We start from the raw sequence: 25,271 nt of genomic DNA, 5'->3' as shown, positions 1-25,271 counted from the left end.
GAAACTCTAAAGGACACAAGCAAACATCCACTAAATTTATGCAACAATTAATAAATAAGCCTAAATATAACAAGATTTAAATTGTGAATTCATAACTTTGTTCTCAATTTTTAGAATGTAAATATACATACACTCATCTATTTACTACTTTTAAATCTACATATTGTCTATCACGAGAGTTGAATCATCAACCTTAGGCTTGACGATGTGAGTTGACAGGATGATTAGTAAGAATAGTCTCTCATACGTGTAGTTGTTCAGCATGACATACTCTTAAGTTGAAACTAATGTTACACATCACATAGGTGTAAGTGCTTGACTAAAAAAATATTAGTACTTATAAACTTAGAGAATCTACAATTTTTGTTCTCAATTTTTAGAATGTAAATATACATACACTCATCTATTTGAGAAAAATAGAATGATCTTGTGATGTTTAATGTGTCGGTAGGTAAAGGTCCAACAATGCGATTACTCTGGTTAAAAATCACAATTACAAAAGTTAGCATTTGTGTACAGGCATAATTTATTAACAAAAAGAAAATAAAAAAGTTTCGTACTTTTAATAAAAATTAAGCACGTACCATGGCAAATATATTTAAAATGCTTGCCTTAATATATATTCATCCTTGCTACCTAAAGCTATGCGACTTTAGTTACACACTTGCAACATGATGTTTAATTTTGACCTCTGATGTCTACTAAGATCGTTGAACCAATGGTTAACATAGCCAACATGGTTGTGAATTTAAATTTAAATTATATATATTAGTAATCTCATCACCCAATATGAGCCTTACACATATGCCTAATTATATATATATATATATGGTCTTCATTGCTGAGCTTTGCTTGGCTCAACATGCTTCAGAATTCAATAATATCTTCATCTTTCTCTCTGATCAATCTGTTCTTCCATGGATTCAAAATCATTGCTTAACGCGGTAAACAATTCGGGCATAAATATTGTTAAGTTCCCACTTAACCCTTTTATGATCATCAACCCCGAAAACCCATATTTATCCAGACCTAATGTCACCAAGATCTGTTGCAGCACTGTTACAATTGAAATACGGTACCAGAATCAAGAACACGAAAGAGAAAATCTTATTAAGTGATTGAACTGAACAGAATACAAGAAGATGAACAAAACAAAATTATTTATCTAATCTGACCTAATCCCTCTTTTATACAGGACAAATAAACGATAAAACTAACTAGTTACAACTTGGTCCCTAATATTTGGAATTATATCAGAATAGCCCTTTGACCTCTAACAATCTCCCCTCTAATTCCAAATTTACCCTTTATGCTCTGCAACTCCAATCATAAGCCTCATTTATGCAAATTTCAACTTTGGAAGTGCTTTTGTCAATATGTCTGCAAGCTGCATATCTCCTCTAACAAATTCAACTATAATTTTACCATCTTCAATACATTCTCTAATAAAATGGTACCTAGTGCTGATATGTTTAGATCTTCCATGAAAAACATGGTTTTTCATCAATGCAATTGCAGACTTATTATCAACAAACAAGACCACTGCTTCTTGTCTTTTACCTGTTATTTCTTCAATTAACCCTTGCAACCACAAAGCTTGACAAGCTGCTGATGCTGCAGCCATGAACTCGGCCTCACATGATGATAAAGCAACAGTTTGTTGCATTTGTGAACTCCAAGAAATTAATGAACCATTATAGTAAAATACATTCCCTGAAGTACTCTTTCCATCATCATTGTCAGTCAAATGATTACTGTCACTATACCCAATAAGACCTCCTTCTTGTGTTCTTTTGTACATAACACCATAATGAAGAGTACCTTTTATGTATCTAACCAAATGCTTAACAGCCTTTAAATGATCTTCTTTAGGATATTGTATAAACCTGCTAAGATATCCTACTGCAAAGCTCAAATCTGGTCTGGTATTTGTCAAATACCTCAACGAACCCACAATTTTTCTATAAGAGGTTGGATCAACATCTTCACCTCCTTCAGTCTTGTATAACTTTAAGCCATGTTCCATTGGAGTCTTTGTTTCATTACTATCTTCCAAACCAGCCAACTTTACAATCTTTGATGCATATGCAGATTGTTTAACCAAAATTTCTTCTTTCTTTTGAGCCACTTCTATACCCAAATAGTAACACAACAGACCAAGATCTGTCATTTCAAACTTGTTTTTCATTTGCTGTTTAAAACTTTCAACATCTTGCAAACTACTTCCGGTTACTAGTAAATCATCTACATACACTCCAACTATTAAGAGTGAATTACCTTTAGACTTAACATACACTGCTTGCTCATGTTGACACCTTTTGAATCCCAATTCTTTTAATACAACATCAAGTTTGATGTTCCATGCTCTAGGTGCTTGTCTCAAGCCATACAAAGCCTTCGACAGTTTAACCACCTTATGCTCCAACCCTTTCCTTTCATATCATTCTGGTTGTTTAACATAGACCCTTTCCTTTAACTCCCCATGTAGAAAGGCTGCTTTCCATCCATGTGATAAACATCCCAACCCATTTTAGCTGACATAGCCAATATCAGTCTAATTGTTTCAATCCTTGCTACGGGAGCAAAAGCTTCTTCAAAATCTATCCCCAACTGTTGCACGTACCCTTTAGCAACCAATCTGGCCTTGTACTTAGTAACCCTTCCAAAAGCATCCTTCTTAATCTTATATACCCATTTTAATCCTATTGGATTACACTCCAATGGCGGTTCAACTAAGACCCAAGTCTTATTTTTTTTCTATAGCATGAATCTCATCATCCATTGCATTTCTCCAAACCTTCTCTTTAACAGCTTCTTGATAAGAGAATGGTTCTCCTTCTTGAGCAATAAGCAACTCTATAAAGTTGATCTCTTCTTGTCTTCCCACACCATATTTCACACTACCATCCAAGACAAAATCATTAAGCCTATGCGGTAGAGTAGAAGTTCGAGTAGACCTTCTTAGTGCAAACTGCTCAGAATTGTTTGTAACAACCTGATTTTGACTTTGACTGTTCGAAGACTCACCTTCCTCAAACTCTGTGACTGGACTTGTTTCATTATCAACATTTGCCATGTCTTCTTCTTGCATAAAATCATCATGTACATGAAACTCTACCCAACCACCATCATCATTACTAAACTCTTTCAAATAGTCTGACCAGTCCCAACTTCTCTTTTCTTCAAAATGAACATCTCTACTCACAACAATCCTTTTCTTGACAGGATCATACATTCTATAGGCTTTAGATCCCTCTTCAACCCCTAAGTATACCATAGGTGCACTTCTGTCATCCAACTTCTTCATACCAAGTTGTATCAGTTTCACATGACCCACACAACCAAAAATTCTTAAGTGGTGCAAATTCGGCTTTCTACCCTTCAAAGCCTCGTAAGGAGTACATCATTTTAAACTCTTAGTGATCAATCTGTTTTGGAGATAAACAGAATGCCTTACACTTTCTGCCCAAAAGTCTTGTGGCATTTTCATTGCCTTAAGAATACTTCTGGTCATATTCAAAATGGACCTATTTCTCCTCTCTACGGCTCCATTTTGTTGAGGAGAGTATGGTGCTGTGAGCAGCCTTGTGATACCTTCTTTCTCACAAAACCGACCAAACTCATATGAGATAAACTCCCCCCCTCTATCAGACCTTACAACCTTGATACTAAAGTCATACTCACTTTCAACCTTCAACTTAAACCTCTTAAAGGTTTCAAATGCCTGGTCCGTACTTTTCAACATATAACACCACATGAACTTGGTACAATCATCTACTAAAAGCATAAAATACCTATTTCCAGCCTGAGTTGTTGGAGTGATTGGACCACACAAGTCCATTGATACCAGCTTCAAAGGTAACTCAGCCTTGTATGTGGATTTAACAGGGAATGGTTGCCTAGTTTGCTTTCCAACCAAACAAGCTTCACAAGTCTGTGTTGGGTGACTAATCACAGAGACTCCTTTTACCAAATTCTTGCTAGTCATTTCTCTCAATGACTCAAAACTCACATGTCCTAGGCTCCCATGCCATAACCAATGTGAATTATCAAGATTTGCATGAAAGCACATTGGTGTACGAATCCTCATATTTATCTTATACAACCTGTTTGGTGATTTTTGGACTTTCATAAGAAGTTTCCCATTTCTCTCATACAACCACAAGAACTCATCTTTCATCCTTATTTCACATCCACTCTCAGTTGCCTGCCCAAGGCTCAAGATATTATTCTTCAATTGAGGAATATAGTACACATCTGTAAGAACTCTTTGCTCATTGTTCTTCCCTTCCAACACAATTGACCCCCTGCCCTCAATCTCAACACAAGATCCATCCCCAAACTTCACATTCCCAACAATGTTTCTATCAAGATTAGTAAAGATAGACCCATTACCTGTCATATGGTTTGAAGCTCCATTATCAAGATACCATAACAATTCATCACATGAATCTGATGAAAACTTTGTAGGGACAACTTTACTTTCATTCAAGAAAACCATATTCTTCTTTATTAGTGTTTGTGATTGCACCATTAACAATGCAGGATCTTGTTCTTGACCGTCTTGTGTTGTGGTTAAGTTTGCTTCTTGACCTTTTACTTTTATGCCAGTGCAATCGCTAGCATAATGCCCTAATTCGTCACATTTAAAACACTTAATCTTGGATTTATCAACTCTCTTTCGACTACCCATATTACCTTTTGACTTACCACCATCCCCTTCCTTTTTCTTTGAGTTAAACTTTGAATTCTTGTTACTTTTTACCCAATTCTTGTTCTTAGACTCAGAATCTTTATTCCTTTCTTGCCATTCTGAGTAAGTAAGCAGTACCTGATCACCTTTAGGTGCTGCCATAGATTGCCTCTTCTTCAAAGTTATTCTTTCCTCAAAAGTCTTCAACCTTCCAATCGCTTCTTGAAATAACATCGTTTCAAGATCAATAAACTGCTCAATTAAGGCCACAATCTGAATGTATTTCTCAGGAACAACATCAAGCAATTTGCGAACCAGTAACTTCTCTTGGAATGGTTCACCTAAATCACTTGCCTTAGATGAAATTGATGTGATCTTCGAAGCAAAGTCATATATACTGTCATTCTCATACATCTTTAGGGCTTCAAATTCATTCTTGAGCGTGGCTAGTCTCGCTATCTTGACTCTATCTGCACTGACGTATCTTGTCTTGATTGCAGCCCAAATCTCCCTTGCCGTAGTGAGATTTGCAACCTAAAGAACCATCTCTTCTGGCATCTCTTGAAACAAGTATGCTATGGCCGCATTATTCTTCTTAACATCGATGTTTGCCGGAGCCGGATCAGTTGGTTCAATTACTTCCCAGAGACCGTGCAGGTTAAAGATTGCCTTCAATCTTACCGCCCATATTGTGTCCTTCGTCGGAGTGAGAAGCGGACATTGAAGCGGTATTGACATGAAGTTTTCACGAGGAGGTGGTTGTGGTGTTCCCATCTTTGATCTTCGAGTGTATGATTGACGGAAGCGATTATCCAGATTCAAACTGATGAATCGATTGAGCGAATTTAACCGCTCTGATACCAATTGGTGTACCATACGGTACCAGAATCAAGAACACGAAAGAGAAAATCTTATTAAGTGATTGAACTGAACATAATACAAGAAGATGAACAAAACAAAATTACTTATCTAATCTGACCTAATCCCTCTTTTATACAGGACAAATAAACGATAAAACTAACTAGTTACAACTTGGTCCCTAATATTTGGAATTATATCAGAATAGCCCTTTGACCTCTAACAACAATTACGTCTTTACCCTCATCACTTTCACCAGCTATGTCTAATATTCTAGCTAGTTTATCTCTTAATTGGAGGGATGTTCAAGGTTTAAACATCTGGGAAAATCTCAACCAACCATTAAATCCTCTTCTCCAACGTGAAATAATCCGTTACGGCCAGTTTGTAACTACGTGCTACGATGCTTTTGATCTAAACCCTAATTCCAGCCGCTACTTGAACTGCAAGCATAGTAAAAACAAAATGTTTTTAGAGGTAGGTTGGGGAGATTGCGGTTATGTGGTTACCAAGTATGTTTATGTCACTGCTGACATTAAGATTCCAACCCAAAATGGTGGTTCATTTGCCCGGTGGGTAGGGTACATTGCGGTGTCATCGTATGAGGAGGTGAAGAGGATTGGGAGGAGGGATATTTGGTGACTTTTCGTGGGACGGTTACTTACCAGGAATGGATAGCGAACTTTATGAGTTCACTATCTTCTGCCAGGTTGGATCCTAATGATCCTAAACCTAATATCATGGTTGAAGCAGGTTTCCTCAACCTGTATACTTCTTCCGAGACTAACATCAGATTTGGTCTCGGAAGTTGTCGAGAACAGCTACTATCAGAAGTTTCTAGACTTTTAAGAAAATATAAAAATGAAGAACTAAGCGTAACGTTGGTCGGGCATAGCATGGGTAGTTCATTGGCTCAGCTACTCGCATAAGACATGGCAGAGGTTGGACTGAACCAACCCAACGTCCCGATAACAGTTTTTTCATTTGCGGGACCAAGGGTTGGAAATGTCCATTTCAAGGAACGGTGTAAGGAGCTGGGAGTGAAAGTTCTCAGGATCGTTAATGCAAATGATCCTATAACAAAACTCCCAGGGGTTATATTCAATGAGACTTTTAATGCTTGGAGGAGCGCTTGTTATGCTCACATCGGTATTGAACTGATACTTGATAGTCTAAATACATATGAAGATGAGAGAAAAGAAATATTTGGCATCATGATAGATAAAAGAGTAAAAAGGGGTATGAATATATTGGAGTTCTTTAAGATGGACACAATTCTATGTGTTCATGACATGCAAACTTATATTGAAATGATCAAGAATTGCCCGACAAGAGCACGAATTCGGAAAAAAAGGGTGGTTTTGATCAAAAAGTTACAAGAAATGAAAATAACTACATTAGCATGGAAATATGTTGCAATAACATGGGTTGTTTTACTTACCATGGTTGTGTAACATTTCTAAAATTCGGTATATGTACATTAATGTTATTTTCAAACGATTATTTCTTAATCTACCACTAATTAAGGTAAAATTTAGTCGTTCTTTGTTAACCTTGTTATTTTCTTAGTTTTAATGCGGAATTTGGAAATTTTGATCTTCATCATATTAGTTTTCTTGGATGATCGGAGTCGTGATGACGTGTATTAAATAGGATAGAAGATTTTCTTTTTTCAAAATAGGATATTTGAGATAGTTGAAATGGTTTCTAAGAGAAAATAGAGTGTTAACGGTTACTAGGCGATCTATCATTTGAAATGATGGATTTTTGATGGTTTCTAGGGTCTGACGGCTTCTGTCGGTTGAGTTAGACAACTAGCTTGTGTTCTGCCATTTGAAATGACGGATGTGATACATATTTGGTGTGTTCCGCCGCTTGAAATAGTTGATGCCACTTCATCTGAATATCCACTTTTACAAACGGATCACGATTCCCAAGTAACCCAATGTAGCCTACCCCCTATCAGTTAAAATGCATTTTTGAAATGATGGGTAATGCTCACATTTACCATTTGAAATGTCAGATGTTCAGAAGACACGTGCCATTTCATATGTCTGTCAAAAAGGCATTTTGACTGGTAGGGGTAGGCTACGTAGTGCATCGTGATCCGCCAGTTAAAGTGGTGGATAAGAAGTGACATCCGCCATTTGAAATGGTTCAAATGATGGATTACACCAAAAATGTACCTAATCCGTCATTTAAAATGACGAAACACAAGCTAATTGTCTAACTCACCCGACAGAAACTAACCGACCCTAGAAACCATCAAAAAATCCGCCATTTCAAATAATATATCACCTAGAAACTATTAACACTTTTCTCTCTCTTAAAAAAAACGTTTCAACCTCCTTAAATATCCTATTTGGAAAGAAAATTCTAGGGTAGAAGGAAATGATAAAATCAACTAAAGAAGCATTAATTGGTGATGTTTATTCAACAATATAACTATTCTAATAATATAATATATATATACATGTTATGGAACGAGATGTGATCCCAATAAAATAAAAATGATGAGAATTTTTAACAGAATTGTAGTTCGTCTAGTATATAAAACTCATTGTTGGGTACGTTATCAACAAGACATAATTATGAAAGTTTGAGGTGGCTAATTAGATGAGAAAGTTAGGATATGTGTGGGAACACAAGGTTAGAACGGATAAGAACTAAGTAATTCGGGATAAACCAGGGCCGCACACGTTTAAGAAAAGATAAAGGAGAGAGATTAAGACGGTTTGACCATTTATAGAGGATGCAAATAACGACACTTGTAACAAGCGTGTGAACCTGCACAATGGATGGTACGAAGAAGTGAAGAACATAGACAAACCCAAATTGACACAAGATAACCATATTTGGCAGGATTTATAAGACTTGCATGTCTCTAAAGACATGATTGATCGGTGATAGTGATTTCCTATAGACCTCGGTAAAAATTAGGGATCTTCAGGGGCGTATAACTTTTTAGGCAATCGATTTCATGAAATAAACAGAATATATCATGAGGATTTTCCAACTGAATACAACTTTCCATTTCATCATTTGATTTGACTTTTATGAATACATATTATAGCTTGATTTGATTCAGCCATCTGTACTCACTACTTAGTGTAAAAGCATAATCTATGATCAGTGTATATTATCAATAGTATGAACCATGGTAACATGATTCCAGATCAACCGTCAACTTTTTTCAAATGAAGGTTTGACTCGAAATCAAATATAAAAATGCAAATCGCTACGTTGACATTGTTTAATTTCTTGCAAACTTTTCTTAATATAAATTTGTTATTCGGCTTCCTTCACTTATTTCTGACAAAATTGAATTCCTATTGCTTTTCGTTATACAGTCTATACATAATACAGAATTATCGTTCCCACGCCATACGCATGTTAGATTTAAATTATTTGACTTTATTTTTATTGACATTTAGGAGTATTATCTTATAGAAACATGATCAAATACATTTTATTCTTAACATGAAAACAGTAAAAACCAATTTGTTGTTATCATTAGGTTTATTTTTATAGGTGTTTGTTGTTATTTTTTGTTCGTATTTGCTAATTTTCGATTGTGAAACGTTATAAGTATTTGCTAATTCATATTTTGTTGTTATTATTAGATTTTCTTCTTTTGTTGTTTTAAATATTTGCTAGAATTTGTTGTTATTTTGTTCTTGATTTTGATTCTTTGGTTGTAGTTTTTAGGTTTTTTTCTTTGTTATTATAAATCATTGTTTATGTAGACTGGTATTGTAGTTGATATTGTTTCTTGCGTTCTCATTTTTTTATAAAATAAATATTGTTTTCTATGCTCTCATGTTAAGATTAAAATATACATGAGCCTTCCCCTTTATCTTATAAACCTCTCATTAATTAAATCGAGCTTAAAAGTTTTTAACTTTTGGCAGACGCGTAATTTTTGTACGTTAAATTGTAATTAGTAAATGAATCAAGATCGACTGACTTTGTTATTTATTCATAGTACTATAACTGTGTGTTACGCCAGAGAGTTCTGCTCTTGTGGGGGTACAACGACTGCCAAGTGGCAGTCGGCGAATGGTTTCCCGGTGGAACGTCAAGCCAAACTTTGGAGCCAACATGGACTCGGTTAAGACAACATAATCTAGCTAGAGTGAGACAACGGTACTCTCCAAATTTGAAGAGTGTGGTGGTCTAACATTGTGGGGAAGCTTAGCCATAATCACAGCGGTGACCGGCATCACGGGCCCAAAAATTTTTTGCTCGGTGATTCGATTCAGTTCAACGATTTGGTTCGGATCAGCGATTTGATTCGGGGCATATCAAACAGTATGAAATCTAAATAACTAATTTTCTTCATTCATTCAAGTTCAAACGATTGTTCTTATGATAATAAAAAAAACAAAAACTCGATAAATTTTCAACAACAAATACCTAAAATATTCGTGTTAATGTGAGTAGAAGCGTGAGTAGCTAGGAGAAAAATTACCTTTTTATTTATCATCCTTAAGAAAAGGAAAAAAGAAATTAATAATAGCATCTTGCTTTCCCATGATTTATCTAATTAAAAAGATTCTACATGATTGAGTTTAACCAAAATTTCACCATACAATACAATTATAAGCTTAATTTATCAATTTCCCCGAGTCCCCAATTCCACCATTATAAACCCTAATTTTATAATCTTGAACAATAATCAATATAGATGCAATACAATGTTTAACAAATCAACAATGATGAATAATAAACTAATATTAACAATTACCTTGTTGATTAGTGATTGCGATGTGCGATTACTCAATGATGGGACGTGTATGGTGTCTCCAAAGCTGAGACATTGTCATGTGTGTGGTGGTTGGTGGTCTCCAAGGCGATTGCCGACAACGATGTGTGCTTAGTGGTAGCCGGTGGTCTCCAGTGAGACAGTGTCTTTGAATCCTGAACTGAATGAATGCTAGATGGTTTTCAAACCCCAACCTAATGGTAATACCGTTTTTTTTTGTTTAAACAAGTTTATTATTATTGTTACAAACAGTCCCATTCAAGTTTAAGTTTTATAAAAACAAAGCTTTTGGTATTCGGCGAGTATTTGTTTATAAAAAATTTGATTTATAAAAAGAAAAATCAAGCGTGGGGGTATTATAAAAAAAATTTAGTGGTGACTGTTAGATTTTGAAAAAAAAAATACATTAGGAGCAACCACACTCAATACCTAAAATCAAACATGGGGGTATCATGAAATTTACCCTATTATTTGAAAAATAACAGTGACCGGATCACCCCTGGTCCTAATAATCTTCGGCCGTTACTAACACACAAAAAATCGTAATTTAAAAAAAACAAAATAAAATAAAATAATGGATCTTGTATGCATAATATAAAGAGGACCACATAGATTGTGGTTTGACCAATAATTACATATCTGCATTATCATATTATTACACCATTTTCCTTTGAATGATGAAAAATTTGACATATTTAAGTGCAATAAATGGTAATCTTCTTCCTTTTAAGGTACAACTATATTGTTTAATTTAGTTACATATATGAAACATATTTATATTTTATTTTGATGATCCATTTGAATGTCTTCTTTGATGATCCATTTTTGTAACCTGATATGAGTTTCCATCTTGAATGAGCTTAAATTTCCAAGTTGAGTTTAGTTGATGATCTGTTTGGTAATTTGATATCCCTTAATATCTGCATGTCTATATCATTCATATAATCATATTTATTTTACTTGTAAATATGAATTTCTTATGCTACAAAACGTTCCATATAATAAATACTTAATTGACTTATATTTGGGGTTTTATCCAAAAAAGAATAAGAAAGAAGGTTTTATGAAGAAATCAAAAGTTAAAAGAAGGTATTGAAGAATAGGCATGTCCTAGAGAACAAATTACTACAAATATTTTAAAAGATTTAAGGGACTCTTTAGTAACTTTTGTGTTGGTAAGTTCTAAGCCGGTAAGAGTTTTGACTTGATAAGGGACTTTGAGGTAGCAATTGGTGTTTTAGTGGGCCTATGAATGATAACTGACTATTTTATCCATCTAAATTATTTTGTGTTGATCTTGGTCATAGTTTTGAATGATTGTACTAAATGATAAGTAATTATAAGAGAAAAATACAAAATATCATAGAAAATCCAAATTGTGAAACATGCTAAAATTCAAAAACAAAAAAATAATTTTGCCTACAATTTAAATTTTTAATAATTTAAAATTCGTTAACTAACAACTGGTCATACAGTCAAATGGGAAAAATTTATATGATCCATACTGTATTCACCAACTTTGTGGTAGTGAAAACCCCTCTTTCTTATTTTTAGACCAACTTTATCACCCCTCCCCCAACCCCACACACACATATACACGCGTGCGCGCGCACACACCTAAATCTAAACCCTCACCTCATTCACCCCTAAATTGTAAAATAAAAGCAAGATGAAACCAAATCGAACATCAATTAGTCGGTTCAAACCATAAACCCTTGCTTCTAGGCCTAGCCATTCAAACCGTAGCCGAACCCTAGAGGTCGGGTAGGCAAACATAAGAGCGGAAATCGAGTAGGGAAACATAAGTCGTACAAGGTTGTGCTTGGAATTGGCTGAAATCAAGCAAGGATGGTGGAATTGTGCGAGGGTTGCCAAAAGAGAAAAAGGAGAAGCAAGGAACGGGTGATGGTGTTGATGGTGTGCTTGGGTAATTAACTGGGTCAATTTTTCATTCAATATTTTAAAATTAAATGTGTAAGAGGCCTATTAAACTATTATAAGATGTATTTTTTAAGTAAATCAAATAATCTTAACTCTTACTGATTCGGATGAAGCATGTTAATAAAATCATTAAAAAAACCATCAAACTATCCCTAAACATGTGAAGCTGATTATTGAAGATTTGTGAAGAACAAAAAGTCCATGATAGTCATTTAAGGTTGTATAATTGAAATGATACAAAAGTCCAAGTACACGACCAGGTAATTAAGCTGGCTAAATTATTAGAAGTATAACAATACTAGTTTTATTATCTAAACAATTGAATAACTAATTCATTAAATTATCAGAAGTATCCCAATAATTCTAAAATATAATTTATTTTAGACAAAAAGGTATTAAAATATACCAATAACGTGATTTTAAGACTTTTTTGAACTAGCCTAGGCCCCGAAATTTTAAGGGATTATTAGGATAACTCTGTGTGTGTATATTACACAAAAACATATGTTGATATATAATCTTTTATTAAACACGCCGATTAATAATGCTAACAAATGTTGTATTGTTCGGATTATGTTGTGGAATATCTAGAGAGTAAAGAACAATAAGATATTCGATAGTAAAAAAATACGGATTTAAATGCAATTGTGAAGGAAGTTGAGATTTTAACATTTTTTTTTGGGTGAAAGCTAGATCAAGTTCAATTGGAGCATATTGGAGATTGTAAATTTGATGTCATAAACATGTAATCGTGTCCCATATGTATTTTCGGTAACTACTAATTTCTATTTGCCTTTGTATATATAATGTAGTCATTAAAAATCAATGGTATATTGCTGCCTTACTAGTTAAAAAGCAAAATCACACGAATCTTTGATCCAAGCCATTCACAATCGTCTATATATTTCCAATCCAATAAACGAACATAAACGAACTTCCCGCTGAACGGTTCACGAACAGTTCACCGAACGTTCGGTTCATTTACAGGCCTAAATATTCTCCATTCACATAATTATACATTTCTTTAACTTACATATCTAAAAGTATAAATGTTAAATAAAATTATTTAGTGTACAAAAAGTTAAATGTGTGAGTACAACGGTTTAAAAAAAAAGAGATATATCAGACAAAAAAAAATAAAACCGAATATGTTATTAAAACATAGAATAAAAATGATATCACCAATTCAAAATGGCGCAGCGGAAGCGTGGTGGGCCCATAACCCACAGGTGCCAGGATCGAAACCTGGCTTTGATACACAAAGTGGCTTCCGATAATTCATTTAATTTTTTCAAATTGTTATGAAATGCAATCTCTTAAACAGGTTTTGTTTAGCTAAACAGACCAGCATTAAAGTTTGACAGTATTACCCATTTATTTTCATAACCTTTTTATGCCTAAACTTTGAAGTTAAAATCGAAACAAACGCTTAGGTTTTGCAGTTTAAGCGTAGAAATGTTTATTAATCATTTTTGTTCGCTTTTTTTTTATGTAAATTCATAGTTATGAGCATAATTTGTGGATAAACTTTTCGTGAAATTTCGTGAAATAGGATGTGTCCACATCAGTTGTGAATACGCGAGTCGTCTTCTGGTTGCTACAAAACTTCCATGATCATATTTGTTTACATAAGAATAAAAATGTAAACATAAGCATTAAGCAATTAATCACCCCTCAGTAATGAGGGCCATAATAAAAACAGACAGTGTACAACAATTACCGCACATAGTCCTAATATTTACTGCACGAAATGGTTAACATGATCAACTCAGGACCTAAAACACTAAGGCCCGGACCGAACCACACAGCCCAGCCCAGCCCGTCCAGGCCCGGGCCGACCAGAAATAGTCAAATAGAGGACCACTTGTGTAAGTTTCATTCCTACTTCAATGAACACTCTTTATGAAACAATTTTGAAGTAAACAGTATATTGCTCATCTCTCAAACTCAACAAAGGCTGCAGAAGATACTTCATATTCAACCCATTAGCCACAAAGCTAATCGGATGGTAATTACTGATTCCACGGTTAACCTTAAAACTAGTTGCGGTCACAAACACGGAATCCGGTTCACCAGAATCACACCTCAGTTTCACCACTCCATCCAAACTGTGCACAAAGCAACCCTTCTGGCTCACAGACTCCAGTCTAACCATTCCATCGTTTCCGCCCACCAACCGGAACTCAGCATTCCGCTGATCAGCGGAATCACTGACTCCATTTCCTATTCCAAGTACTTGTTCTTTCCCTTGCTGTACAATTACCATTCCAGGGAGGTTGTATGGTTCTAGCATAACGGTTTTGCCAATGACATCTTTATATGATGACACCTTTGTTTTTGGATCAGTTGATATTATTCTAAATGTTGTGAACACGGAAAAGGTGGTTCCTGAGGCTGGGAAGTTGATCACTGTGACGGTCTTGTTTGCATGTGCTAGAGCGAGTGTTGACTCTACGGTTTCTTGAGAAAGAGTGATTAACTGGGAATTGTAATCTGATGGAATAGGAGTGATCCACTTGGAAAGAAGACCTGATGCAGGTTTTAAGTCGGAATCACCGGTGGTCAAGCCTACGAGGAGATACGGGCCGTATAATATTGCGTGAAGAGAAGCAAACTCGGACCGGTCATCTGGAAAATTAGCATTTTCGTTTGAGTTAGTCAGGGTGTGCACGAAACTGATATAACTGAATTGTAACCGGAATTTGGTTTTATATTTTTTTAGAAAAACTGACTTTTTTGGTTCGGTTTTGCTGTCAACCATAAACCCAAAAAAAATGAACCGGGCCGATTGGAACCGAACTGAAAAAACTAGTTTTCAGTAATTTATAGAGTTTTATTAAATACCCAAGAATTTTAAATCCAAATGTGTAATAATCAACAAAAATTTATACTCGAAAGTTTCGGATCCCAATTTCATTATTTTGGGACCTGGAACTTTTTCGGCCCAAAATGGTAAAAACGATAAAAACTGAAACGAACCGACAAAACCAAAAAAACCAAACCAACTGGTTTTCAATAACCTAAAACCAAATTTTCGCTTTTTAGTTCGCTTTGATCCCAAAACCGACCCCTAGAGTTAATAATGAGTAACAGATTAGCTGTTTCACAGATATAACCCTACAAAAGAAGAAACATATTACCTTGAATAGCCTCCATTCTAAGTGTTATTGGCAGTTCAAGGGTAATAACGTCCAACAAGCTCCATTTTTTCGTGACCGATAAGAACTTACCTACATCAAGAACTTTTATAAGCCCTCTCATAACTTAAATTCTACAATCTTCTACTTTAACATATTTTTTTTATAAATACATTATTCCGCGATCAAAAGATTCATACCCGCAGATACTTGAGGAATATTCTGACCGTTAAGTGTTGCTTTTGCATCCTTTGTAGTCCAAAACGGTATTCTAAAGTTCAAAGTAGACGACGATCCTTCCTGCAGAAAACACTTAGCACGCGTTTGCAAATTAACGAACAAGCAATATAACAAATATAACCTTTTTACAACCTTTTTACCTTCTTTGAGGAGACAGTAGCTGTCACTCTAAGGCGCGGGTCCCATGACACAACCGGTATTACTTTATGATCGATAGCAATCTGCCCAAGTTTCCAGTTAACCGAGCTTGATATGTACTGAATGATGTAAAGCCCGGGATTGTTTCCTGCTTCTTCAAAGTAAATCGAATCACCTAATTTTGAAAACGACTCGATACCTACATAAACGAAAAGAAAACTCATTTACACATATATAATTATAAAACTACATATGTATATATATTTGCACTATGTATCTGTATACAAAATGTTATATACAAACCTGTCCCGTAACAACACCAGAAGGAATCGTACGGTGTGCCCCAACTATGGAATCCGAAGGATTTTGACATTCCCGGGCCTAATGGCAACATGTAAATCATAATCCCGGGTTCTTTTCCTCTTTGAACACTTAAAACACCGTTAGTCAACGCGCGTTCATAATAATCTGCGTGCGCCATTTCTTTGGTCCATCTAAACAAAATCCTAGAGACCTGTAAACACAATTACAAAAAAAATGTAAAATCATCATAATGTGACATTGAAAAATATAAGATTAATTTTTTATTATTATCATTGGCATACCTTCAACATGTTATAAGTGGCACATGTTTCTTCATTCTCCAGCTCCAAGGTGGTTGCGAGTCTTTTCGGGTCGGTCCTGATAAAACCAACCAGCAAATGCGTTGTTTATATTTTATTTTCACTTGTCATGTAAACGAACTGAACTAGTCAAGTTCATGTTCGTTCATTTAACTTTAACCAAACAAACGAACGAACTTAAGCAAATGTAAATTAAAGAACATAAATGAAGTTAAACGAATGAATATAAACAAAAAATTTTATAAACAAACATAAATGAATTTTCCACCGAACAGTTCATAAAATGTTAACTGATAGCTGAGTTCGTATACATTCCTTTTTCACACTTATAAGATGCGAAAAATGCTCGTATTTATAAGCAATAAAAATATACAGTCTCAAGAACTTTGCTATAATATTGCACAAAAGAAAGTGACCATTTGCTATATTTACCAGAACTCGCCTACTGATGTCCCTCCGGTAGCATACATGTGAGAAGAGTTAATCGCATCCATGAAAAACATCCCGATATCCTGATAATAGTTCAAAAAACCAGATATTTGTTTTCTAAAGAAGTTGTATTTGTATAATAATATCATCTTAATGTGTATATTAATACATTATGTACCTTGTATATAGATTCACCAGTAACTTCATACCGCATTTGTGATCCAACAACAATTGGAATATGCGAGTTGGAATGAAAACCAGATAACTCATCGACCTGCAGGTGTTCTTTGTTACATATAATTTATCCATATTGTTCGATAAAAATAATCACATTCGCATATAACTATATAACTTACCTTTAAAGCCAATGGTCCAAGAAAGCATGGTTTGTCAAAAAGATTAGCCAATAATAAATGCTTTGTATCTCCCTAGTAACAACAAGAACCACATTTAGTAACATTTGCAGAATTATAAGAAAATGAAGCAAACAACATAATATATGATGTCGGTTAAGGTTTCAACATACCGTTATGGTGTACAGCTGATACATGACATCATTCATCCCGCCATATTCTTCATTCAAAGATTGCCAGTGTCGTTCGATACTGAACAACGTGATCACATTTTTCACGCGTTTGCAGAAATAATCCGCCATTTTTATAACCATTATTAGAGCTTGATCATTACCAGCAAAAGCATGTTGATCAAGTAACCCTGCCATTATCTGCCAGTTACAAGAAAGTATATATGATGTAGAATTTGATCGAAGAGTTGCATCAAGTTTTTTAAAATGGTAAAGTTTTACCTTGTGAATGGTGTAATATGGGGCCCACACAGGTTGACTCGCTTCAACACGGTCAAAAAACTCAGCTGGGAAAGCCGAGAGGTACCCGGTGTTCATCTTATCTTGACATTCACCGAGTGCTGATACGAGTTGAGTCATTTTTTCTTTTAAAGTTTTGTGACCGCTACTTGCCCACATTAGAGCTGTGGCACTCAAGTAGTGCCCTGATAATATTTTCAAAAACAAGTTCTTAAATTAGTGAAATTTTTACCAGTTAATTCCCCGACAAAACCAATATAGTTTCTCATTTTTTAAAATATATATACACTTTTCATCCTTTAGGTATACATACCAACTTGCAGGTTTACAAAAAAACCATCTTTATATGAAAATTTGTGATGCGTTACGTCTCTTCACTAACTGTCATTAAATTGTCTGGTAATGGGGTGTGAAATAACCAAAAAATTTGTCTAGAAATGACTGTAATATCCTTCAACCAGTAAAAAGTACACAAAAAAGTCACTAAGCTAATGTTTGTATATTCAAGTCCCTTAATTTGTCTAGACAGGAATGTACTTGTGAACATATTTGTAAAATAATAACTTGTTAACTATAAAATCAGTCAAATTTGATAAAGATACATTCAACAATTTGGCAAAAGAAAAGTCATACAATCTTATTTTGACAAATCTTGAAGTTAAGAAGTCATTGTTAATACAAAAAAATTTTAAAACCACTATGTTCACTTTAGTCAAGTTTATAGGCTTCTTTCTAATATACAAAATTAGCTTAGTAATAGTAACATTCTTCATGTACTTTTTTATACCATGACTATTTCATGAAAATAAGGATACATAGTGGTTTTTTACGATATTAACTCGACTTTTATCACATAAACGAATACAAATAAACAAATACAACAACCAACTAACACTCGGGAAGACAACAAACCTACAAAGTGACCACGAAGCTCTTTATCCGGCGCCTCCCAACCACCATACCCGACACCCGGTGTAGGCAACCCCGCGGTTTGCCTAAAGTTCCAAACCAATCTATCAACATCAAGCATCAACATATATTCCAAATTGGTTTGTTGAGCTTGACCATGAATCGAATCGGGGTCCAATCTCACATCACTTAAAGCAACTTCATTCAAAAAGTTTCCGGAAACTTTAGGAGACTTAACAATTTGATTCTTCATCTGTCTATACATCATCATCCACGCGTACTCGTCTTCCTGTTTCAACACTTTTCTTGGGATCAAACTCGCCCAAGTGGATTCATCGGAGGGAGTCAAATGGTTATGGTTGTGTGATAACAACACTTGTTGTTTCCATGCAGTGTTGTCTGAACTTAATAATTGGTGTCTGTAAGTGTGTGATGAGATCTCAGTTGGAGTGTTGGTGCATTCTTTGCCAATGACATGATCATAACACAAAACCAATACCAAAACCATAATCATAATATAAAGTATGTCCATCTTCAATCTCATTTTGTGAATATTAATATCGAAAAAACGTGAAACCCTAGATGAAATTACATTCGAATGATCACATATCAATGGAAACGAAAGTGAGAATGAATATGTATTTGCATGAGTGAATTAGAAATAATGGATTTACATGTACGGAGGCATGCAAAATTAGGAGGATAATGTGAATGAATTGAATTGAATTGAATTGAATTGTGATTGTGGGTTTCATGTCACGTATTGTTGCTACCGACAATTATGAGGTCAGCCATGGACGTGGAACTGTTTGGAAAGAAAATAGTTATCCTCGGTGTCATTATCTCCACTACTTTAGGAGATGTGATTTATTTAAATTTTGTTTCTTGGGATGGATGGAGTTGGGGTTGGGGTTGTTAAATTTATTTAAGATATATTGGTTTTATATAATATCAACTATTACATTTGGCTCTTAACTAATAAATTGGCTGGTGACAGTCTTAGTCCTTATGAACCCACCGAATCCAAATATCATTTTTGAGGGGCAACCAACCCCTAGTGAAAAATTGTTTATGATCTCCTGAAGCACCGATCTGAACGTAGGGGTCTCCCTAAATTCGGGAACAGCTATTGAAAGTACAGAATCTAATGCCATGTTTGCTTCCAACGATTTACGACCAACTAAAGCGTAAACCACCAAAAAAACGTTTTTCTTTGAAAAACTCAACCGGTACATCACCACCACCGTTGACCACCATTACTTGAATACCACCACCACCGTTGACCACCGTTATCTAAACACCACCGCTAAAGGTTTCCATCTGAAAAGAGAGTTTTTCGGCAGAAAATGTTTTTCTAACGACCACCACCTAGGGTTCCGGCAACCTAAATAATTGGGGTTTTCCTAAAAAAAGGTTCTTAAAGGTCTGATCTAAGGTTTCAAAGAGGTTTCGGACGAAAATGTCGAGTTTTCTGACCGAAAACATTTTTTCCAGAGATCAGGGTCTAACAGAGTTATGCTTTCGTTAGTCGTGGATCTTTGGAAGCAAACATGTTAAAAAGTGGGACTGTCTCTACATATTTTGTTAGTTGGGAACTACAGCGGTCAAAAACTGATAATTGAGATTATTTAAAATCAATATATCTTTATTTAAAAACCAACTAGGCAACAAGCTAATGATTATGTAACAATTTTACAAGTAGCGTAAATAACACTATGCTACTTATAAAACCGTTGCATAATAAGATTACGCTAGTTGTACCGTCATATATCTCCAATCATAGTAACAATTTCTTGTTTTATAACTTTAAATACCTTAAAAATCCACATGGCGATTCGGAAGAATAAGACTATTACAAAAAGCAATTAACAATAAATAACTGAAACCTTTAAATCAAACACAAACACAAACACTAACAATTCAGGGACTCTGATACTAAACCTTATACACAAACAAAACTCAGGAAAGATTTCATCATCATCATCATCATTTTATAACCCATTACCTTTAAAAAGCATGCCTCTTTAAACTAATACTTCTTGCCAAAAACAATGACCTGAAGCTTGTCATAACCAGCAAGAACACCGGCACCGGCTACAGCACGCAATATGTTTGCGCCTGCGCCCTTGAACAGTGATTTTGCACCCTCGTTCTTCACGATTTGATTGAACGCGTCAAGAGAACTCTTGTACTTGACTGCTTCACCAGATTTCATCATCATTCTTCTACGGATCGTGTCGATTGGGTATGAGGCAAGACCAGCACCGTTTGTGACCGCCCAACCAAGCCCAAAGCTAGCCAAAAAACTATCCTGAATATCACACATTCAAAAGCTTATCATTTGTCATAATCAATGCAACCATTTTAACTAAATCAATTTTGACCTATTACCAAACAATATAACTTACTAACCTGCAATGATCCGGTGAGAAGAACAGGCTTCAAAGAATCATACAACCCAAAATACAAACCACGGTACACAATTATACCAACACATGAAATGTTGAATCCGCGGTATAGCCCGACAACACCATCTGATGCAATAGTTTTCTTGTATACATCAATCAAACCATTAAACTGCTTCTCGCCTCCTGTCTTTGTAACCTTTGCATCATTTGATAAACGAGTTCGTGCATAATCCAAAGAGTAGGTGAATAACGAGGAGGTAGCACCCGCAGCACCACCCGATCCAAGGTTTCCGGCAAACCACTTCCAGTAGCCATCGCGGTCTTTTTTGTAGTTGAACAAACTTTTAAAGTAGTCCTTGAATGCAAAGTTAAGGGCCTGCCCAATAATCCAAGCTTAGAACATTGTAATCTTTAAAAATACCAAAACATAATAATATTTATTATAAGTTTCACACATGTTTAAGGCTTAATTCTTTTTTACAAAAATAAAATTACCATAACTTAGAAAATGTTTTAAAACTATTAAAATTTAACTTTCAAACAATATTTAAAAACTAGAATTACTAAAACTTCATTTTAGTTAATACTTTCTTATTTGATATGTTTTATAAAACAAAAAACAATACCATCTCCATACAATATTCTCATATTTGGTAACAATAGCTATTTTGACAATAAGTTTAACAAAATAGTTACAACTTTTTCCTTTTATAAAAATATCATATAACATTTCTAGTTTTAGTTAAGAAGTTGTTTTAGCAAACTAGACGCTTCTACATGGCACGCTCTGCTACATGGATATCTGCTACACCAACATTGAGGCGTGCCAAGATTGAAATCGGTTGCGCCGAGAGACACTGCAGTTGATTTGAAAACTTTTAAAAGTTTGAGACTATTTTGTTAAACTCATCGGTTAAGACTTAAGACATTATTTTAATTACTATTTTCATGATTTTTCAGGTTGTAAAATGGCTTTGTCATAATTCTCTTTCATGGAATTTTCCAATTTTTATTCGATTTTTTACCCGTTAGATATTAACCGAATCAATCCGTTCATAAATAAATAAGTCGAAATTACCACTAAAGAATATATAGCATACCTGAGTAGGGAAGTAACGGATAACATTAGTACCGTTACCTCTCCACAAAGACAAAACTCCTTCATCCTTAACCGTTCTAGTGAAACAATCCCCTATACCCTTGTATGGCTTTGAAAGCCGACCCGATTTGATCATTTCATCTTGGTTTTGAATCAAAAGCTTCACGCGTTCGAGTGGAGCTGCTACAGTTTTGGAAACTCCACCCGAAACTCCACCCATAAGAAAGTCAATTGCAAATCCACCCAACCCTTTCTCTGCTGGAGCATTAGCTACTAATGAATATTGTGTTACGACCGGATACCGCAACCCCGCTTGTTGGTTCTGATCAGCCATATGTTCAATATATATGATATTTCTGCGGATGAAACGTTTATTATTAGTTTACTATTCAGGAAAACAAAGTGTTCAATGATACAAAAGAAAGTTTTTATTTTTGAATGACGAAGTTACAATACTTTTGAAACTCCTGACGTTAATCATAACCGTCTATTCTCAGAATAAAGAAAGAATGTATATATAAAAAATAGAAAGTTAAGTGATCGGTTCAATGTACTCGGCGGTTTCCAAGTTTTGAACATGACCAAACTAGCAAGACGAGTAAACTAATTGATTTCGGTTAAGTGATTCAAATCTTGAATGAATTTATGAACACCCAATACAATACCTTAAATTTAAATTTGTTGGAGAAGGTGGATGAAATATCGTGTTACTGTTATGTGTGTAGACTATGGATTTTATATGAATGACAAAAATTGTGACTATGGGTTAGTTAACTTTATATATAACGGGCCTGGTGCCCACGTTGAATATTCCGAGTGGGGTCCAGGTTTAAAATAACAAATCAGTATCCAAATATTGTTTGACTTTTGACTTTTGACTTTTGACTTTTGACTTTTGACTTTTGACCGATACCCATGTCACTATATGCTACTTTTCTATCATACACTTAAATTATTATTCTTAGTAGTAATCTTTTATTGAACACTATAGATAAATATCTTCCACCAACTCATGTCGAAATTGATCGTAAATTGAATTATTGTAGATTTTTTTTAACGGCAGTTATTGTAGATTACTAATGTTTTTTTATAGATACTTTTTTAAAGTACATTTATTAATAAATAAACAACAATAATGATAGTTTTTATATAATAAAATTACTTTTGACTAGAGATCAGAAATTATATAATAAAATTTGACATTTTTATTTATTTGGCTATTTATTTAAAAAAGTATAGTTCACAAATTAATTTGGCTTTTTATTTAAAAAAGAATTTGACAAAATTATTAATCTTCATGTCATAATGTGTACTCTACTGTGTTTATTAGAAGGATCAATTAGAAAAGAAAATTTCCAGAAGCATTGGAAGAGCCAAGAGGATGACACGTGTAATTTTGAACTTTTTATATTTTTAAGGTATATATGGGTCAAAAAGTATTCGGTCCAAATTGCCTAGCTATGAGTCATTTTCAATTTTGAATCATGTTTTGTAACCAAAATTGAATATGTATAGTGTATATGGTTTGGTCCGTTTGGAAATCTAGAAAGTGTGAGCAAGATCATTCAAACAAGCTACATCCATCATTTGAAAGCCTCCACCCAAAAATAGACCTTAAAATTTTATAAAAAATGGATTAGCATCTATTCTAAACGGGGTGGATTTGGTTCTCTGCACAACCAGCCCAAAAGGCATGCGGGATGAGCAAATAGGACCAAAAGAATTTGGGCCCGAATTAACAAGACATTCAAATTCTAAACGCATGAAACATCCTTCTGTCTTTTATTAAATCGGCCCATTATCCAATACCATTACCAAGTTCATATGATGATCATGTCACAAGTGTTTTAAAAATTCCTCAAAAAGCTAGTAGGAGTGTGTGACTTGATTTGTATGCTTTAGTTGTAACGCCATGTTCTCCAACATCAACCTCTTGTTCATCAATATTAAACTCTAGGGCTCTTGATCTTTTCACTCACAAAATCCTTGTTATATAAACCGTATTTTCTCAATTTCAAATGCTTCAGTTACAACGTAAGTCTTTGTTCATAAAACTGCAACAGTTGCTTCTCGACTCGCTCTTTCTTCAAACCCACCAACGATAAAATTCAAACAAAGACATGAGTCTTCAAGAAAGGATGTCGAGAAAGCATTTGATTCCTCCAAACTCATTAGGAATTGTGCTATGTTCGTAAAAACTAAAATTAAAAAAGTAATTAAGAAGATATAATGTACGAATGTATTGTAACTAATAATATAATCGTAGAGGAGTAAAGAATTGTGTAGATCCACAAGTTAAAGATATGTGTGGTGTAGTCGTGTAGGTGTTCTAGATGTTACCATCAAATTTGCATTATGTAGCCGTACGTAGGTGTTCTAGATGTTACCCTCAAATTCATAACTCGGTTTTGAAAAAAACTAATGTCAAAACGTTGATAAATCAATTATGTCGCAATGGAAAATTAAGATTTTATTATTCAACATATTTTAAAAGTTGTAGGAGGAAAAAAATGTAAAAAATTAAAAATTGTGTTTTTATCACTTGTACACTCCTTTTAAAAAAACTTAAATCTAAAGATAAATAAAAAATAAGCACGTCGCAACGACAAATTAAGATTTTTTTAAAGCACGTCGCTTTGTTGATTTGTACGCTCCGTTTACGACTACACAATTATAATATTTGAAATTTTTATAAATTAAATATCATATTCTAAAAGTTATAAGAGGAAAATAAAAACAAAAAATTATGAATAACTTTTAAATCAATTAGACTAGTACGTATTTGAAAGAAAAAAGATCGTCAGCGTCGTACACCACCACCATCAAACCTTGTCATTTCCTACTAGATCTCTCTCACTAATTTGAAAACTAATCACTCATATCTGAAAATCAATGTTGCTTGAACCACACTGAAAGAGAAAGAGCGGTGGTGAGTATGAATATCAAATCTTAAAATCGATGTTGCTCATATCTGAATAAACAATATGAAAATTGAGGGAAGAGAGAGAAAGAAGGGTTCCAATTTTACTTCAGTTTTAGTTTCCAACCAAACCGTTAAGGAGGTGTTTGGGATTGATTCTTTAAAATGTTTTTTGCTTTTTAGAGGCAAAATATTCAAAATGCCCCTTCAAAAGCACCTAAAAGCTCCAAATTGGTGCTTTTGGAGGGGCATTTTGGAAATTTTGACTCTCCAAAAAGCAAAAAACAT

The 25,271-nt window shown here is 34.5% G+C and overlaps 2 protein-coding genes and 1 pseudogene across 3 annotated transcripts; 1 reads left to right on the top strand and 2 right to left on the bottom strand.

Annotated features, from left to right (window-relative positions):
• Positions 1–917: 917 nt before the first annotated feature.
• On the top strand, positions 918–7,005 carry LOC143565908 (galactolipase DONGLE, chloroplastic pseudogene; annotated as a pseudogene).
• A 7,108-nt stretch (positions 7,006–14,113) lies between these two features.
• On the bottom strand, positions 14,114–19,100 carry LOC143565907 (uncharacterized). The gene is made up of 12 exons (XM_077052741.1): positions 18,560–19,100; positions 17,630–17,832; positions 17,351–17,548; positions 17,181–17,252; positions 17,003–17,098; positions 16,828–16,907; positions 16,378–16,453; positions 16,076–16,286; positions 15,775–15,971; positions 15,595–15,694; positions 15,398–15,487; positions 14,114–14,885 (listed from the first exon to the last, which is right to left on the bottom strand). The coding sequence occupies exons 1-12, from the start codon at positions 19,098–19,100 to the stop codon at positions 14,158–14,160; spliced, it is 2,592 nt and encodes an 863-aa protein (XP_076908856.1). The 3' UTR covers positions 14,114–14,157.
• A 1,366-nt stretch (positions 19,101–20,466) lies between these two features.
• On the bottom strand, positions 20,467–22,825 carry LOC143565918 (ADP,ATP carrier protein 1, mitochondrial-like). Of its 2 annotated transcripts, XM_077052752.1 has the most exons (4): positions 22,729–22,825; positions 22,065–22,419; positions 20,969–21,340; positions 20,467–20,867 (listed from the first exon to the last, which is right to left on the bottom strand). In XM_077052752.1, exons 2-4 carry the CDS (start codon positions 22,395–22,397, stop codon positions 20,586–20,588), a joined length of 987 nt encoding a protein of 328 aa, XP_076908867.1. In that variant the 5' UTR covers positions 22,398–22,419; positions 22,729–22,825; the 3' UTR covers positions 20,467–20,585. The 2 variants fall into 2 exon arrangements, with proteins under 2 accessions (XP_076908867.1, XP_076908866.1); XM_077052751.1 differs by lacking the exon at positions 22,729–22,825 and having other exon boundaries at positions 22,065–22,521.
• Positions 22,826–25,271: the final 2,446 nt, after the last annotated feature.

Source organism: Bidens hawaiensis, unplaced genomic scaffold (assembly GCF_021521415.1).
Source record: "Bidens hawaiensis isolate Kalapana, Puna unplaced genomic scaffold, B.hawaiensis_p1.1 tig00022579_1, whole genome shotgun sequence".
NCBI classification, from domain to species: domain Eukaryota; kingdom Viridiplantae; phylum Streptophyta; class Magnoliopsida; order Asterales; family Asteraceae; genus Bidens; species Bidens hawaiensis.
This window is presented reverse-complemented; position numbering and strand designations above follow the sequence as displayed.

What these genes read in the sequence shown, in the direction of transcription:
- LOC143565907 (XM_077052741.1), bottom strand. Translation starts at nt 19,100, where the DNA reads ATGAGATTGAAGATGGACATACTTTATATTATGATTATGGTTTTGGTA. An exon ending in CATATTACACCATTCACAAG is followed by an intron (nt 17,549 to 17,629) that starts GTAAAACTTTAC and finishes TGTAACTGGCAG; the next exon opens with ATAATGGCAGGGTTACTTGA. An exon ending in CTGGTGAATCTATATACAAG is followed by an intron (nt 16,908 to 17,002) that starts GTACATAATGTA and finishes AACTATTATCAG; the next exon opens with GATATCGGGATGTTTTTCAT.
- LOC143565918 (XM_077052752.1), bottom strand. Translation starts at nt 22,397, where the DNA reads ATGGCTGATCAGAACCAACAAGCGGGGTTGCGGTATCCGGTCGTAACA. An exon ending in TCCGTTACTTCCCTACTCAG is followed by an intron (nt 21,341 to 22,064) that starts GTATGCTATATA and finishes ATTATTGGGCAG; the next exon opens with GCCCTTAACTTTGCATTCAA. An exon ending in TTCTCACCGGATCATTGCAG is followed by an intron (nt 20,868 to 20,968) that starts GTTAGTAAGTTA and finishes TGTGATATTCAG; the next exon opens with GATAGTTTTTTGGCTAGCTT.